At 41.1% G+C, this 19,053-nt stretch overlaps 1 protein-coding gene across 1 annotated transcript; it reads left to right on the top strand.

The window, feature by feature from the left end:
* Positions 1 to 716: 716 nt before the first annotated feature.
* LOC311134811 (NLR family CARD domain-containing protein 3-like) lies at positions 717 to 17,720 on the top strand. The gene is made up of 11 exons (XM_084168593.1): positions 717 to 849; positions 3,428 to 3,544; positions 3,858 to 3,942; positions 4,072 to 4,300; positions 4,708 to 6,463; positions 8,372 to 8,545; positions 10,587 to 10,760; positions 12,585 to 12,641; positions 14,383 to 14,556; positions 14,988 to 15,034; positions 15,565 to 17,720. The coding sequence occupies exons 1-11, from the start codon at positions 782 to 784 to the stop codon at positions 16,086 to 16,088; spliced, it is 3,405 nt and encodes a 1,134-aa protein (XP_084024719.1). The 5' UTR covers positions 717 to 781; the 3' UTR covers positions 16,089 to 17,720.
* Positions 17,721 to 19,053: the final 1,333 nt, after the last annotated feature.

Genomic DNA, 19,053 nt, shown 5'->3' with positions numbered 1-19,053 from the left:
CGTCATTGATAAAACAGTAGCAGCATCATCTAAATATGTGTGCAACAAAAGTTCAACATTCACCTTCTGCTACCATTTCTGTCAAGCCGTCTACGCAGATAGTTTGACGCATACGTTCGATAAATCCAAGGTATGCACCACAAATTGGAAATGAATGGACTTCTGGTGACCAAAATGCAATGACGCAGTCGGTGTGTTCAAGGCGTTACTGATCTCAGATTTTTTATTAATCGATTTTAGAGGTGTATGAAAATGTGTTTTTTTGCAAAACACTATATATCCAATGTTTAGCTGGAATGGGATGTTCGTATCCTGTATATTTGATTGTGATATGTGGTTGTCTCACTTAGCTATCTTAAGATAAATGCACTGTCACGCTCGTTGAGTACAGGATTGGACCAAGGTGCAGCGTGGAATGCATACATGTTTATTCACGAAGTTAACACAGGACAAAACAACAAAAGCAACGTAACGTGAAGCTCACAATGGCTACACACAAACAAGCCAAACAAGATGCAAGATCCCACAACATAGGTAGGCAAAATGGCTGCCATGATTAGATAGTGAGAAAACACAACCATTTATTTGATAATTTCTTTAAACAATAGAAGTTCATTTACGAACATTTCTGAAAATGGATATATAGCGTTTTGGAATGAAACTCTTCCTCTGTTTCCCCATCTGAGCTCAGAGTAGATGAGAGACGTAATGTTTGTCTCTGTTGTGTTGAAGTCCAATCAAGCAGGAGAGACCAGCCTCCCCTGTACCCAGCTGTGTGTCCATGAAGAGTGACCAGTCTATGCAACTTCCTTTAATGTTTAGAGAGGGAGACTTTTCTACTGAACAAAGGTAAGAAGAACTCATGGGTCATGGTCAGTGAGTTAAACAACACTGTCTCTAGTCATTTCTCCTCTCTCATTTTCCCATTTATTTTTGATGTTTTTATAATCCATTGGTGAATCCTTTTTTCAATTTTCATAGTCCTAAAACAATATTAAACAAACACTACATTCCCTCCCTGTGTGTGTTAGTGCTTGTGTGTGTGTGTGTGTGTGTGTGTGTGTTAGTGCTCGTGTGTGTGTGTGTGTGTGTGTTAGTGCTCGTGTGTGTGTGTGTGTGTGTGTGTGTGTGTGTGTGTGTGTGTGTGTGTGTGTCTGTCAGTGAGTGTGTCTGTCAGTGTGTGTGTGTGTGTGTGTTAGTGCTTGTGTGTGTGTGTGTCTGTCTGTCTGTCTGTCTGTCTGTGTGTGTGTGTGTGTGTGTGTGTGTGTGTGTGTCTGTCAGTGAGTGTGTGTGCACTCCCTGGATGAGGAGATGTAATCTCTATCCTGATTGCCTAGTCACTTTTAACCCTACCTACATGTACATATTACCTCAACTACCAACACTGCTGCTACTCTGTTTATTATCTATCCTGATTGCCTAGTCACTTTTACCCCTACCTACATGTACATATTACCTCAACTACCTGGTACCCTGCACGCTGACTCAGTACTGGTACTCCTTATAGCCTCATTATTGTTATTTTAATGTGTTACTATTTCCTTTTTTTATTTAGCTAATTTTGTTACTTTTTAACTGCATTGTTGGGAAATGGCTCGTAAGTAAGCATTTCACGGTAAAGTGTACCCCTTTTGTATTCGGCGCATTTTACTTCTTTGACTTCTCAAACCCTAAACCCTAGCCTGGTCTGCTTAATATGAGTACCCAATAATAATTTTTTACATCCGCAGTTGTCACAAAGTGCTTATATAGAAACCCAGTCTAAAACCCCAAAAAGAGAAACCTAGAGAGGAACCAGGCTCTGAGGGGTGGAGGGAGAAACCTAGAGAGGAACCAGGCTCTGAAGGGTGGCCAGTCCTATTCTGGCTGTGGCGGGTGGAGATTATAAGAGTATATGGCCATTAAGGACAGATCGTTCTTCAAGATTTTAAAATGTTCATAGATGACCAGCAGGGTCAAATAATAATCACTGTGGTTATAGAGGGTGCAACACGTCAGCACCTCAGGAGTAAATGTCAGTTGGCTTTTCATAGCTGAGCATTCAGAGGTCGAGACAGCAGGTGTGGTAGGGAGAGAGAGAGAGGGTCGAAACAGCAGGTTCGGGACAAGGTCGCACGTCCGGTGAACAGGTCAGAGTTCCATATCCGCAGGCAGACCAGTAGAAACTGGATCAGAGCACGGCAAGGTATCACGTCCGGTGGAGCATGTATCGATACTGATAGGATCGAAAGAAGGGGAGCGCTGCTCTCGGATCAGTTTTCTCCATTAAAATCTTTCCTTAACATTATAATTATTTCACAATGCTGACCACGGATCAGCTTCTAGAAAGATATTACTACCTACGGCTGCAAATATTGAGGTAGTTTATTCTAAAAATGCACTAAATCACAGATTTGGCACATCATTGTTCACATGTTAGGCTACATATCATGAAATATATTGAGACAAATTACAGACAGTAGCCTACTAGTAGCAAAATAAAACTAAATATATTGAACATTGAATATATTTCAATATGATTGAAATAGGCCTATAGCCTGCTGTTTATATTTTAATGCAGTCATCTCAGTTTTCATTTGAAGCAAATTTGTGTACTTCCCTTGTTTGAATCAATTGCAAAGACATTGTCAACTTTGTATTTGTACTCAACTTTGTTCTGAATCTATCGGCATCACAGAGAGACGGATAAACCATGTGATTCTATGTTTAGCAGAGATCTTCTGTGGATAAAGTCACGCGGAAGGGCAAAAAAGCATCTAACGACTCACTCAGCTGTTCTACGAGTGGTCTGAGGCAGGTGTTAGATTACGAGCGTTTTCAAGTGCAACATTAATAACGATGGTTTTTTGAAACCGCTCAGAGATTTAACAATGCTCCTAGAAGATTCTAATGATGAACTTGGCCATAAAATGATTTTGGGAATCCGGACCCTGGAAAAAATACATCTGCTAAATGTCAAATGTAAATGTTTTACATACAGATCTCATATTACTGTATTGAATTACTTTTTTAAAATATTTAAATATTGATGTCACAAGTGTATCATTTGTACTTTATTAAAAATGTAGTTATTTGTTACATTTCATTTGTTACATTTAACTGTGTAAAATCTATCAGTACTACTTGTTTCTCTGAGAGTGAGGGAGGTACATAGCATTTTGCAAAAACAACATTTGTCTCTCTGAAATGAAGCCTTTAAGTGATCGATTTTAAACAAACACATGTCTGTCTTTGAGAACCCCCTGCCATGATTAGATAGTGAGAAAACACAACCATTTATTTGATAATTTCTTTAAACAATAGAAGTTAATTTACGAACATTTCTGAAAATGGATATATAGCGTTTTGGAATGAAACTCTTCCTCTGTTTCCCCATCTGAACTCAGAGTAGATGAGAGATGTAATGTTTGTCTCTGTTGTGTTGAAGTCCAATCAAGCAGGATAGACCAGCCTCCCCTGTACCCAGCTGTGTGTCCATGAAGAGTGACAAGTCTATGCAACTTCCTATACTGTTTAGAGAGGTAGACTTTTCTACTGAACAAAGGTAAGAAGAACTCATGGGTCATGGTCAGTGAGTTAAACAACACTGTCTCTAGTCATTTCTCCTCTCCCATTTTCCCATTTATTTTTGATGTTTTCATAATCCATTGGTGAATCATTTTTTCCATTTTCATAGTCCTAAAACAATATTAAACAAACACTACATTCCCTCCCTGTGTGTGTGTGTGTGTGTGTGTGTGTGTGTGTGTGTGTGTGTGTGTGTGTGTGTGTGTGTGTGTGTGTGTGTGTGTGTGTGTGTGTGTGTGTGTGTGTGCACTCCCTGGATGAGGAGATGTAATCTCATGTTTTGTCCACAGAAACCAACAGGAGAGATCAGAGTCAGAGATTCTCAGTGGTCAGTCTTCCCAGAGTCATCAAACAGACCTGGCCTCCATATTCAGTGTATGTGGTCCTGTTATGTTCATGTGTTTTTGTTTACCTCAAGTAAAGTTGATCTGTCAATCATTCATTAATGTGTTCATAAGAAAGCATTTCTTCTCTTGCTTAACTTATTTACTTTATTTATTTCAGTTGCTTGAAGAGAATATTATGACATTTGTAAAGAACGAGCTGAAGATGTTCAAGAGGATTCTTAGTCCAGAACTCCCAGAAGGCTTTGAGAGTCAGAAGCAGGATAAGGAAGTGGTGGATGCTGAAGATGAGAAGCAGGAGAGCAGTGCCAGAGAGGGGGCTCTGAAGATCACACTGCACGTCCTGAGGAAAATGAACCAGAAGGAGCTTGCTGACACACTGGAGAAAAGTAAGAGCTGTCTGCCTCATGTTGAATGCTGTTTTATAACAAACATTTAAACGTTTTTAGCTAAAGTACAGCCAAAGTAGCTGTGTAACTCAATGATATTGTAGCAGCCTTAACACAACACCTAGTGACCTCATCTTGTAGCAGCAGGGATGTGTTTTGTTGATTAATTTAGACAGAGGGAGACAACATTAATGATGCCATCAATAATACGAATAATAATAATAATAATGATAATCATAGAATCAGTCACTCCAGTGTGGAATGCATTATGAAAACATTTACACATTTATACTGTCAGTTAAGAGAATAAATGATTATAATTTACAACTTTATAACACAGTCTTACAATACTGTAGGCATTAAAACAGACGTAATATTAATATCCTCTGTGTTATTTCTTCATTCAGATGAGCTTGCTATGATTTGCCAACGTGAACTCAAATCTAATCTAAAGAAGAAGTTTCAATGTGTATTTGAGGGGATCGCTGAACAAGGAAACCCAACACTTCTCAATAAGATCTACACAGAGCTCTACATCACAGAGGGTGGAACAGGAGAGGTCAATAATGAACATGAGCTGAGACAGATTGAGACAACAACCAGGAAACAAGCAAGACCAGAGACTGCAATCAAATGTAACGACATCTTCAAACCCTTAACTGGACAAGACAAACTTATCAGAACTGTGCTGACAAAGGGAGTCTCTGGCATTGGAAAAACAGTCTCTGTGCAGAAGTTCATTCTAGACTGGGCTGAAGGAAAAGCAAATCAGGATGTCCAATTTGTATTTTCATTCCCTTTTCGGGAGCTGAATTTGATGAAAGGGGAAAAACACACTTTGATTGAACTTCTCAATCACTTCTCAATGGAAACCAAAGAATCAAGAATCTCCAACTACGACAAGTACAAAGTTCTGTTCATCTTTGATGGTCTGGATGAGTGCCGACTGCCCCTAGACTTCCAGAAGAACAAGATTTGTTGTGACGTCACAGAGTCAACCTCAGTGGATGTTCTGCTGACAAATCTCATCAAGGGAAATCTGCTTCCCTCTGCTCTCCTCTGGATAACTACCCGACCTGCAGCAGCCAATCAGATCCCTTCAGGGTGTGTTGACCAGGTGACAGAGGTACGAGGGTTCAATGACCCACAGAAGGAGGAGTACTTCAGGAAGAGATTCAGTGATGAGGACCTGGCCAGCAGAATCATCTCACACATAAAGACCTCAAGGAGCCTCCACATCATGTGCCACATTCCAGTCTTCTGTTGGATTTATGCAATAGTCCTTGAACACATGCTGAAACATAAGAGAGAAGAGATGCCCAAGACTCTGACTGAGATGTACACACACCTTGTGGAGTTTCATACCAAACAGAAGAATGAAAAGTATCTTGGGAATGAAGAGACAGGTCCACACTGGAATGAAGAGATCATTCTGTCACTGGGAAAACTGGCTTTTCAACAGCTTGTGAATGGCAATCTGATCTTCTGTGAAGAAGACCTGAAGGAGGCTGGCATTGATGTCAATGAAGCCTCAGTGTACTCAGGATTTTGCACACAGATCTTTAAAGAGGAATGTGTGCTTTACGAGGACAAGGTGTACTGCTTCGTGCATCTGAGCATTCAGGAGTTTCTGGCTGCTGTATATGTGTTCCTCTCATTCATCAACAACAATGAGAATCTAATGGCCGAACCGCAAGTTACTGAAGTTACTGTCTACAAGAGTGCTGTGGATAAAGCCTTACAAAGTGAGACAGGAAACCTGGACCTTTTCCTCCGCTTCCTTCTGGGCCTCTCACTGGAGTCCAATCAGAAGCACTTACGAGGTCTACTGACAAAGACAAGAAGCAGCTCACAGAGCCATGAAGAAACAGTCAAGTACATCAAGGAGAAGATCAGGGAGAATCCCTCTCCAGAGAGGTGCATCAATCTGTTCCACTGTCTGAATGAACTGAATGACCATTCTCTAGTGGAGGAGATCCAAAGCTTCCTGAGATCAGGAAGTCTCTCAGAAGCCAAACTGTCACCTGCACAGTGGTCAGCTCTGGTCTTTGTGTTGCTGACTTCAGAAAAGGAGCTGGATGTGTTTGACCCGAAGAAATACTCAAGATCAGAGGAAGGTCTTCTGAGGCTGTTGCCAGTGGTCAAAGCCTCCAGAGCTGCTCTGTGAGTACATAACATGACATTTAAGTACTAATCATCAGGAAGAAATATTCAGTTTAGAGAAATATATGTATTATAATTTGTATATCATATATCATATTAAATTGAAAAGCTTGCTGAATCAGTGCATTGGTGTTCACATTAGTATAACAATATGACCATGCAATTCTAGGAGACGAAAGATGAATCTACAGTGGGGGGAAAAAAGTATTTAGTCAGCCACCAATTGTGCAAGTTCTCCCACTTAAAAAGATGAGAGAGGCCTGTAATTTTCATCATAGGTACACGTCAACTATGACAGACAAAATGAGAAAAAAAAAATCCAGTAAATCACATTGTAGGATTTCTAATGAATTTATTTGCAAATTATGGTAGAAAATAAGTATTTGGTCAATAACAAAAGTTTCTCAATACTTTGTTATATACTCTTTGTTGGCAATGACACAGGTCAAACGTTTTCTGTAAGTCTTCACAAGGTTTTCACACACTGTTGCTGGTATTTTGGCCCATTCCTCCATGCAGATCTCCTCTAGAGCAGTGATGTTTTGGGGCTGTCGCTGGGCAACACAGACTTTCAACTCCCTCCAAAGATTTTCTATTGGGTTGAGATCTGGAGACTGGCTAGGCCACTCCAGGACCTTGAAATGCTTCTTACGAAGCCACTCCTTCGTTGCCCGGGCGGTGTGTTTGGGATCATTGTCATGCTGAAAGACCCAGCCACGTTTCATCTTCAATACCCTTGCTGATGGAAGGAGGTTTTCACTCAAAATCTCACAATACATGGCCCCATTAATTATTTCCTTTACACGGATCAGTCGTCCTGGTCCCTTTGCAGAAAAACAGCCCCAAAGCATGATGTTTCCACCCCCATGCTTCACAGTAGGTATGGTGTTCTTTGGATGCAACTCAGCATTCTTTGTCCTCCAAACACGACGAGTTGAGTTTTTACCAAAAAGTTCTATTTTGGTTTCATCTGACCATATGACATTCTCCCAATCCTCTTCTGGATCATCCAAATGCACTCTAGCAAACTTCAGACGGGCCTGGACATGTACTGGCTTAAGCAGGGGGACACGTCTGGCACTGCAGGATTTGAGTCCCTGGCGGCGTGGTGTGTTACTGATGGTAGGCTTTGTTACTTTGGTCCCAGCTCTCTGCAGGTTATTCACTAGGTCCCCCCGTGTGGTTCTGGGATTTTTGCTCACCGTTCTTGTGAACCGTTCTTGTGATCCTTTTGACCCCACGGGGTGAGATCTTACGTTGAGCCCCAGATCGAGGGAGATTATCAGTGGTCTTGTATGTCTTCCATTTCCTAATAATTGCTCCCACAGTTGATTTCTTCAAACCAAGCTGCTTACCTATTGCAGATTCAGTCTTCCCAGCCTGGTGCAGGTCTACAATTTTGTTTCTGGTGTCATTTGACAGCTCTTTGGTCTTGGCCATAGTCGAGTTTGGAGTGTGACTGTTTGAGGTTGTGGACAGGTGTCTTTTATACTGATAACAAGTTCAAACAGGTGCCATTAATACAGGTAACGAGTGGAGGACAGAGGAGCCTCTTAAAGAAGAAGTTACAGGTCTGTGAGAGCCAGAAATCTTGCTTGTTTGTAGGTGACCAAATACTTATTTTCCACCATAATTTGCAAATAAAATCATTGAAAATCCTACAATGTGATTTTCTGGATTTTTTTTCTCAATTTGTCTGTCATAGTTGACGTGTACATATGATGAAAATTACAGGCCTCATCTTTTTAAGTGGGAGAACTTGCACAATTGGTGGCTGACTAAATACTTTTTTCCCCCACTGTATATTTTGTTTAAGAGAATAAACCAAATGCATCTGCCATTGTCCTTCTACACTACTGGTGTTAAATTAACAGTGTGTTTGTGAAATCATGATAATTTCTTTGTCAGGCTGTCATTCTGTGGACTCACAGAGGAAGGCTGTGCTTCTCTGGTCTCAGCTCTGAAGTCAAACCCCTCACACCTGAGAGAGCTGGATCTGAGTAACAATGTCCTGATGGATTCAGGAGTGAAGCTGCTCTCTGCTGTACTGGGGGATCCCCACTGTAAACTGGAGACTCTGAGGTCAGTATTCCTGTATTTGTATTTATTAAGGATCCCCATTTGCTGCTGCCAAGGCAGCAGCTACTCTTCCTGGGGTCCTGCAACATTAAGGCAGTTATGTACAATTTAAATATGACATGACATTATATTTCATAACACTTTACCCAATACATTTAGTGTGTTCCCTCAGGCCACTACTCCACTATCACATATTTACAATCCAACATCCATGTGTACGTGTGTGTAGAGTGAGTGTCTATATGTATGTGTGTATGTGCCTGTGTGTGTGTGTGTCTCATCACAGTCCCCGCTGTTCCACAAGGTGTATTTTTAACTATTTTTGAAATCTGATTCTACTGCTTGATTCAGTTACCTGATGTGGAATAGAGTTCCATGTAGTCATGGCTCTATGTAGTACTGTGCGCCTCCCATAGTCTGTTCTGGACTTGGGGACTGTGAAGAGACCTCTGGTGGCATGTCTTGTGGGGTATGCATGGGTGTCCAAGCTGTGTGCCAGTATTCCAAACAGACAGCTCGGTACATTTATTTTAATTTTTTAATTTTTTTAACTCTCACAAAAACAAGCAGTGATGATGTCAATCTCTCTTCCACTCTGAGCCAGGAGAGACTGACATGCATGTCATCACTGTTGGCTCTCCGTGTACTTTTAAGGGCCAGCCGTGCTGCCCTGTTCTTAACCAACTGCAATTTCCCCAAGTCCCTCTTTGTGGCACCTGACCACACCACTGAACAGTAGTCTAGGTGCGACAAAACTAGGGCCTGTAGGACCTGCCTTGTTGATAGTGTTGTTAAGAAGGCAGAGCAGCGCTTAATTATGGACATACTTCTCCCCATCTTAGCTACTGCTGTATCAAAATGCTTTGACCATGACAGTCTACAATCCAGGGTTACTCCAAGCAGTTTAGTCACCTCTACTTGCTCAATTTCCACATTATTCATTACGAGATGTAGTTGAGGTTTAGGGTTTAGTGAATGATTTGACCCAAATACAATGCTTTTAGTTTAGGAAATATTCGGGACTAACTTATTCCTTGCCACCCATTCTGAAACTGACTGCAACTCTTTGTTAAGTGTTGCAGTTATTTCAGTTGCTGTAGTAGCTGACGTGTATAGTGTTGAGTCATCCGCATACATAGACACACTGGCTTTACTCAAGGCCATTGGCATGTCATTAGTAAAGATTGAAACAAGTAAGGGGCCTAGACAGCTGCCCTGGGGAATTCCTGATTCTACCTGGATTATGTTTGAGAGGCTTCCGTTAAAGAACACCCTATGTGTTCTGATAGACAGGTAACTCTTTATCCACAATATAGTAAGGGGTGTAAAGCCATAACACATACATTTTTCCAGCAACAGACTATGATCGATAATGTCAAAAGCCGCATTGAAGTTTAACAAAACTTCCCCCACAATCTTTTTATCATCAATTTCTCTCAGCCAATAATCAGTCATTTGTGTAAGTGCTGTGCTTGTTGAATGTCCTTCTCTATAAGCATGCTGAAAGTTTGTTGTCAATTTGTTTACAGTAAAATAGCATTGTATCTGGTCAAACACCATTTTTTCCAATAGTTTACTAAGGATTGGTAACAGGCTGATTGGTCGGCTGTTTGAGCCAGTAAAGGGGGCTTTACTATTCTTAGGTAGTTGGTCAACAAGTGATAACTGTTCACCAGATCCACATGTGTTTACCAGGCACACATAGTCCACACCATATGTGTTTGGACAGTGAAGCGTAGTGTTTTAAATTTGGTGCTATGCTCCAGCATTTTGGATTTGAGATAGAATGTTTCATATTAGGCGACAGAACAGAATGTCACCTTTTATTTGAGGTTAATGGTGAGAGGTTAGTATGTTTTGTTGTAGCCTCTGTAACTTTCTCACTCATTATTATTCATGATTCATTCATGATCTTTCTCAATCATGGCATCATCAGGATTACTTTTAGTAGTGTTTAGAAACATGTTATCTACTCACTCAGAAAGAAAACTACTCAACGCCAAAGAATAGCATTGTGGTTTTAATATGATTTGACTCTTTGCAGGCTGTCAGGCTGTCTAGTCACAGAGGAAGGCTGTCCTTCTCTGGTCTCAGCTCTGAAGTCAAACCGCTCACACCTGAGAGAGCTGCATCTGAGTAACAATGACCTGAAGGATTCAGGAGTGAAGCTGCTCTCTGCTGGACTGGGGAATCCCCACTGTAAACTGGAGACTCTGAGGTCAGTATTCCTGTATCACTCAATGAACACACACACACTGGACACACACACACACTGGACAAACACAATGATTAATTGAGTAGTGTTTAGAAACATGTTATCTACTGTTAATAATGATACATTAATTCATTTATATACAGTACCAGTCAAACGTTTGGACACACCTACTCATTCAAGGGTTTTTCTTTATTTTTATTATTTTTTACATTGTAGAATAATAGTGAAGACATCAAAACTATGAAATAATAAATATGGAATCATGTAGTAACCAAAAAAGTGTTAAACAAATCAAAATATAGTTTATATTTGAAATTCTTCAAATAGCCACCCTTTGCCTTGATGACAGCTTTGCACACTCTTGGCATTCTCTCATCCAGCTTCACCTGGAATGCTTTTCCAACAGTCTTGAAGGAGTTCCCACATATGCTGAGCACTTGTTGGCTGCTTTTCCTTCACTTTGCCGTCCAACTCATCCTAAACCATCTCAATTGGGTTGAGGTCGGGTGATTATGGAGGCCAGGTCATCTGATGCAGCACTCAATCACTCTCCTTACACAGCCTGGAGGTGTGTTGGGTCATGTTGTCCTGTTGAAAAACAAATGATAGTCCCACTAAGCCCAAACCAGATGGGATGGCGTATCGCTGCAGAATGCTGTGGTAGCCATGCTGGTTAAGTGTGCCTTGAATTCAAAACAAATCAAAGACAGTGTCACAGGCAAAGCACCCCCACACTATAACACCTCCATGCTTTACGGTGGGAACTACACATGCGGAGATCATCCGTTCACCCACACCGCTTCTCACAAAGACACGGCGGTTGGAACCAAAAATCTCCAATTTGGACTCCAGACCAAAGGACAAATGTCCACCGGTGTTATGTCCATTGCTCGTGTTTGTTGGCCCAAGCAGGTCTCTTCTTCTTATTGGTGTCCTTTAGTAGTGATTTCTTTGCAGCAATTCGACCATGAAGGCCTGATTCACACAGTTCCCTCTGAACAGTTGATGTTGAGATGTGTCTGTGACTTGAATTCTGTGAAGCATTTATTTGGCCCGCAATTTCTGAGGCTGGTAACTCTTATATCCTCTGGAGCAGAGGTAACTTAGGAACTTCCATTCCTGTGGCGGTCCTCATGAGAGCCAGTTTCATCATAGTGCTTGATGTTTTTTGTGACTTTACTTGAAGAAACTTTCAAAGTTCTTGAAATGTTCTGTATTGACTGACCTTCATGTCTTAATGTAATGATGAACTGTCATTTCTCTTTTCTTATTTGAGCTGTTCTTGCCATAATGTGGACTTGGTCTTTTCCAAATAGGGCTATCTTCTGTATACCCCCCTACCTTGTCACAACACAACTGATTGGCTCAAACACATTAAGAAGGAAAGAAATTCCACAAATTAACTTTTAAGAAGGCACACCTGTTAATTGAAATGCATTCCAGGTGACTACCTCATGAAGCTGGTTGAGAGAATGCCAAGAGTGTGCAAAGCTGTCATCAAGGCCAAGGGTCTATTTGAAGAATCTGAAAGATAACATATATTTTGATTTGTTTAACACTTCTTTGGTTACTACATGATTCCATATTTGTTATTTCATAGTTTTGATGTCTTCACTATTATTCTAAAATAGTTTTAATAAATGTTTTAAAAACTTGAATGAGTTGGTGTGTTCAAACATTTTACTGGTAGTGTATATATACATATATGAATAGATATGGCAGGTTTCAGGACTCTGATGTATCTGAAAATGTTGAATAAATATACTGCCACTATTTTCACCACCAAAGAATAGCAGTGTGGTTTTAATATGATTTGACTATTTGCAGGCTGTCAGGCTGTCTAGTCACAGAGGAAGGCTGTGCTTCTCTGGTCTCAGCTCTGAAGTCAAACCCCTCACACCTGAGAGAGCTGGATCTGAGTAACAATGACCTGAAGGATTCAGGAGTGAAGCTGCTCTCTGCTGGACTGGGGAATCCCCACTGTAAACTGGAGACTCTGAGGTCAGTATTCCTGTAGTTGGTAAACAAGTGATAAGGTTTCTTCCTAGGTTTTGCCTTTCTAGGGAGTTTTTCCTAGCCACCGTGCTTCTACACCTGCATTACTAGCTGTTTGGGGTTTTAGGCTGGGTTTCTGTACAGCACTTCGAGATATTAGCTGATGTAAGAAGGGCTATATAAAATAAAATTGATTGATTGATTGAAATTGAAATTGATTGATAACTGTTCACCAGATCCACATGTGTTTACCAGGCACACATAGTCCACACCATATGTGTTTGGACAGTGAAGCTTAGTGTTTTTAATTGGGCGCTATGCTCCAGCATTTTGGATTTGAGATAGAATGTTTCATATTAGGCGACAGTATATAATGTCACCTTTTATTTGAGGATATTTTCAGACATATCTGTGTTACTGTTTAGAAATGAAAGCACTTTATGTATCTAGTTCTCCCATTTGAAAAAGTCGTAATAATTTGGACATATTCACTTATATTGTGTTAAAGTAGTCATAAGTTTAGTATTTGGTCCCATATTCCTTACCCACAGTGATTACATCAAGCCTGTGATTCTACAAACTTGTTGAATGCATTTGCAGTTTGTCTTGGTTGTGTTTTGGATGATGTTTTCCCCAATAGAAACTGAATGGTTAATAATGTCCTGTCATTTTGGAGTCACTTCACTTGTATTGTCAGGAAGAATAGAAGATGTTTCTGAACACTTCTGCATTCATGTGGATGCTACCATGATTATGAATAATCATGAATGAATCGTGAATGATGATGAATGAGAAAGTTACAGAGGAACAAGGATCATACCCCATCTGTTATTGGTAATGGTGAGAGGTTAGCTGTTTTGTTGTAGCCTCTGTAACTTTCTCACTCATTATTATTCATGATTCATTCATGATTTTTCTTAATCATGACATCATCAGGATTAATTTAGTAGTGTTTAGAAACATGTTATCTACTCACTTAGACAGAAGATTAATCCAGTCATCATCCACCATTCAGTTACTATTGGGCAAAACATAACCCAAAACACAACCAAAACAAACTGCAAATGCAACCAACGAGTTTGGGACCAAATACTAAACTTTGGACTACTTTAATACACTATATGTGAATTGGTCAGAATACTTATGACTTCTTCAAATGGGGGGACTAGATACATAAAGACTTTCATTTCTAAACGGTGAAACTGATATGTATGAAAATACCCTCAAATAAAAGGTGACATTATATACTGTCACCTCATATGAAACATTTGATCTCAAATCCAAAATGCTGGAGTACAGAGCCACATTTAAAATGTTAGCTTCACTGTCAAAATAGATATGGTGTGGACTGTATACGCAATACAATCTAAATCTGATACCTCACTGTCTATCTTTTGACTGATACTGCTTTTTAAACTGGTCTGGTCAGTCTACTCAAATATTTGTACTATAAATGTTTCTCTCTACAAGCAATATTATGATAATTTCTAATAATGATACATTCATTTATGAATAGATATGTCAGGTTTCAGGACACTGATATATCTGAACATGTTGAAACAATATACTGCCACTATTTTCACCACCAAAGAATAGCAGTGTGATTTTAATATGATTTGACTCTTTGCAGGCTGTCAGGCTGTCTAGTCACAGAGGAAGGCTGTGCTTCTCTGGTCTCAGCTCTGAAGTCAAACCCCTCACACCTGAGAGAGCTGGACCTGAGCTACAATCACCCAGGAGACTCAGGAGTCAGACTGCTCTATGCTGGACTGGAGGATCCACACTGCAGACTGGAGAAACTCAAGTATGTAGAGGGTTTATGTCAATGTTCATATCAGACATGTTGGAGTTATCAGGCTAGTTAAGACAAACATTCTGACCACCACTTGGACTAAGTTATATGCTGACTGTGTGTGTGTGTGTGTGTCCAGTGTGTGTGTGTGTGTGTGTCCAGTGTGTGTGTGTGTGTGTGAGAGTGTGTGAGTGTGTGTGTGTGTGTGTGTGTGTGTGTGAGTGTGTGAGTGTGTGAGTATGTGTGTGTGTGTGTGTGTGTGTGTGTGTGTGTGTGTGTGTGTGTGTGTGTGTGTGTGTGTGTGTGTGTGTGTGTGTGTGTGTGTGTGTGTGTGTGTGTGTGTGTGTGTGTGTGTGTGTGTGTGTGTGTGTGTGTGTGTGTGTGTGTGTGTGAGTTCATGTGTATCCCTCAATGACTGTCTGTTCTTCTGCTTACCGCTACAGTGTGGAACATGGTGGAGAGAACACAATGAAACCTGGACTTAGAAAATGTGAGTGTTGACTGCTGTGAAGAATATGACTAAGAATACGTTTTAATTCAAGTGAAGTCAAAGTCAAAGACCACCATCATTACTTACTTGGTCATATTAAATATCAGCTGTAGTTCTACAGAAGCACAAATCAGGGACACCAAAGTTTACAAAGAGTTGCTTTGACAATGTGTGTGTGTGTGTGTGTGTGTGTGGCGTGTTCCTGTTAAAATAGAAATGTGTGTGTGTGTTCATGAAGGTGTGTGTGTGTCCAGTGTGTGTGTGTTCATGATGTGTGTGTGTGTGTGTGTTTGTTCAGGACGTGTGGCCAGTGTGTGTGTGTGTGTGTGTGTGTGTGTAATTAAAGGGAATAAGTGTGTTTTATATTACCATACAGTATAACATATGATCATTCAACAAGTCTCAAGTTACCTTAACTTCTCCTTTTGATACCTAGAAACATCTACATTAAATGAATTAGTGAAAAGTGAGATAACATTCTAATGTGAATGATGATGATTTCTAATATTGTGTCTGGTTTCATCCATCAGATGTCTGTGATCTCACACTGGACCTAAACACAGTAAACAGACGCCTCTCTCTGTCTGAGGAGAACAGAAAGGTGACATGTAAGATAGAGGAGCAGCCGTATCCTGATCACCCAGAGAGATTTGAGATCTGGAGACAGGTGCTGTGTAGAGAGGGTCTGACTGGGCGCTGTTACTGGGAGGTAGAGTGGAGTGGGAAATGGGTTGATGTAGGAGTGACATATAAAGGAATCAGCAGGAAAGGAAGGGATGGTGACTGTAGGATTGGATGTAATGACAAGTCCTGGAGTCTGACATGCTTTGACGACAGTTACTCTGCTTGTCACAATAATAAGTCCACTACCATAAAGGTCCCCTCCTCCAGCCCCCACAGAGTAGGAGTGTATCTGGACTGGCCAGCCGGCACTCTGTCCTTCTACAGAGTCTCCTCTGACACACTGACCCACCTGAACACATTCTACACCACATTCACTGAGCCCCTCTATCCAGGGTTTAGAGTTCAGGTTGACTCCTCAGTGTCCCTGTGAATAATAACCATGGTAACACTGACACACACACACACACTGGAGACACACACACACACACACACACACACACAAACACACTGGGAACAAACACACAGTGAACATACACTGGAAACACACAAACCCACACACACACACGCACACTAGACACATACTGAACACACACACACTGGACACACACACACACACACACACTGGACACACACTGAACACACACACACGCTGGACACACACACACACTGGACACACACACTGAACACTCACACAAACACTGGACACACACACACACACACACACACACACACACACTGGACACACACACACACTGGACACACACACACACACTGGACACACACACTGAACACACACACTGGACACACACACTGGACACACACACACACATACTGAACACACACACACGCACTGAACACAAACACACACTGGGGACACACACACACTGGACACACACACACACACACACACACACACACACACACACACACACTGGACACACACACACACTGAACAAACACCCACTGGACACACCCACACACATACTGGACACAAACACACACACACACACACACACACACACACACACACACACACACACACACACACACACACACACACTGGACACATACACACTGAACACACACACACACACACACATACACACACACACACTGGACACACACACACACTGAACACACACACACTGGACACACACACACACACTGAACACAAACACACTGAACACACACACACACTGGGGACACACACACACTGAACACACACACACACACACACACACACACACACACACTGAACACACACACACACACACACACACACACACACTGGACACACACACACATACTGGACACACACACAAACTGGACAGACACACACACTGAACAAACACCCACTGGACACACACACACACATACTGGACACACACACACACACACACTGGACACACACACACACACACACACTGGACACACACACACACACACACTGGACACACACACACTGGACACATACACACTGAACACACACACACACACACACACACACACACACACACACACACTGGACACAAACACACTGGACACACACACACACACACACTGGACACACACACACTGGACACACACACTGGACACACACACAAACAGTGGACACACACACACACACACTGGACACACACACTGGACACATGTCCACGTTCTGGATTTTGATGAAAGGAAATCCCATATAGCCTACTGGACAGGACTTTGTTATGGCATCTTCTGTTTGGGTGTCTCAGGTCAGGTCTGAGCCATGATCAGAATGTGTCTCTGTGTCTATTTCCAGCCCTGCCATTTCTACCTGTCCTGATCTAGTGTTTCACCCCTGACCTCCTCACACCGTCTCACTGTCCATGTCTGCTTTTAGCTCCCACCTCTACTTCACTGTGTTATAATGGACCTTATGCTTGTTATGTCACCTCTGTAACCAGTTATCAAACATACTGACCTTTCTGACCCTATCCCATGGCCCTACTTTCTACAACTGAACATTTAAATTCCTCTATGAGTTTTTTTTTGTATCCATTTACTTATGTATGTATTTGTTGTATATTGGGGTTGTGCCGCAGAGCATCATGGGGGTTTGTATGTGTTGAGATGATCACATTCCGGATAAATGGTTGAACTGATTCCTGTCTCCCGTCTCATCATTATTGAATTGTTATACAGACGTGGTTATGAAACCCACGAGACATAACAAAAGATTGGTGATGAGTAAGTCTGAATCTACAGGAACTATTCTGTCTGGAAGAAGTGGGTTTTTACAACTGTTTAAAACTGTTATTTTCTGTGGTCCAGTCTAGGCTATTGTTAGCACAGTGTATTGATAGCAGAGGCAAGTGCTTAGTCCAGCTAGCTAAGAAAGAGAGTTAACCAGTAGTGTAAAGTAGTTAAGTAAAAATACTTTAACGTACTACTTAAGTCGTTTTTTGGGGTATCTGTACTTGACTTTACTATTTAAATTTTTGACAACTTTTACTTTTACTTCACTACATTCATAAAGAAAATAATGTACTTTTTACTCCATACATTTTCCCTGACACCCAAAAGTACTCGTTACATTTTGAATGCTTAGCAGGACAGAAAATGGTCCAATTCACACATTTATCAAGAGAACATCCCTGGTCATCCCTACTGCCTCTGATCTGGTGGACTCACTAAACACAAATGCTTTGTTTGTAAATTTCTGAATGTTGGAGTGTGCCTCTGGCTGAACGTACATTTTAAAAACAAGAACATCGTCTGGTACATACAGTGAATAAAGGAAAGGACATTTATTCAACTGTGAAGACAAACCTTTTAATTAAAACTGCTAAATGAGCGAACTTAGGAGGAAACGTCAGTGAGTGAAGTGAATGAAGATCACGTGACTTAGGAAAATATTGCTGTGGTTGAGGACAATATTGAAGTGAGTGACAATCAGGAGCTTATTGAGAAACGAAAAATGATTGGAATTGTTGGAAACATTGGACAGTTTGATGAAAGTATAGAGCAGTGGAGCTCATATACAGAACGGTTTGAATATTTTGTTCTTGTAAATGACATTCATGAGGACAACATTGTGCCTACATGTTTTAGTGTAATGGGGCCAAAGACATTTAATTTACTAGGCAGCCTGCTACAGCCAAACAGAACAGGTAATAAGACGTATGGGGATATTGTGGAGATACTTAAAGGACATTTTTCACCAGAACAACTAGTTAATGCTGAAAGGTTCAGGTTCCACAGGAGACATCAGGAAGAGGGAGAATCAGTAACAATGTTTGCTGCTGCATTAAAGAAACGACCAGAACACTGAGTTTAATGCTGTTCTAAATGACATCATTAGAGACAGACTAGTATGTGGGCTACGGAGTGAAGCTACACAAAAGAGACTGTTGACTGAAAGTCATCTG

Source organism: Coregonus lavaretus (assembly GCF_964263955.1).
Source record: "Coregonus lavaretus genome assembly, chromosome: 9".
NCBI lineage: Eukaryota > Metazoa > Chordata > Actinopteri > Salmoniformes > Salmonidae > Coregonus > Coregonus lavaretus.
Note: the sequence above shows the minus strand (reverse complement) of the source record. Positions and strands in the feature narration are given on the sequence as shown.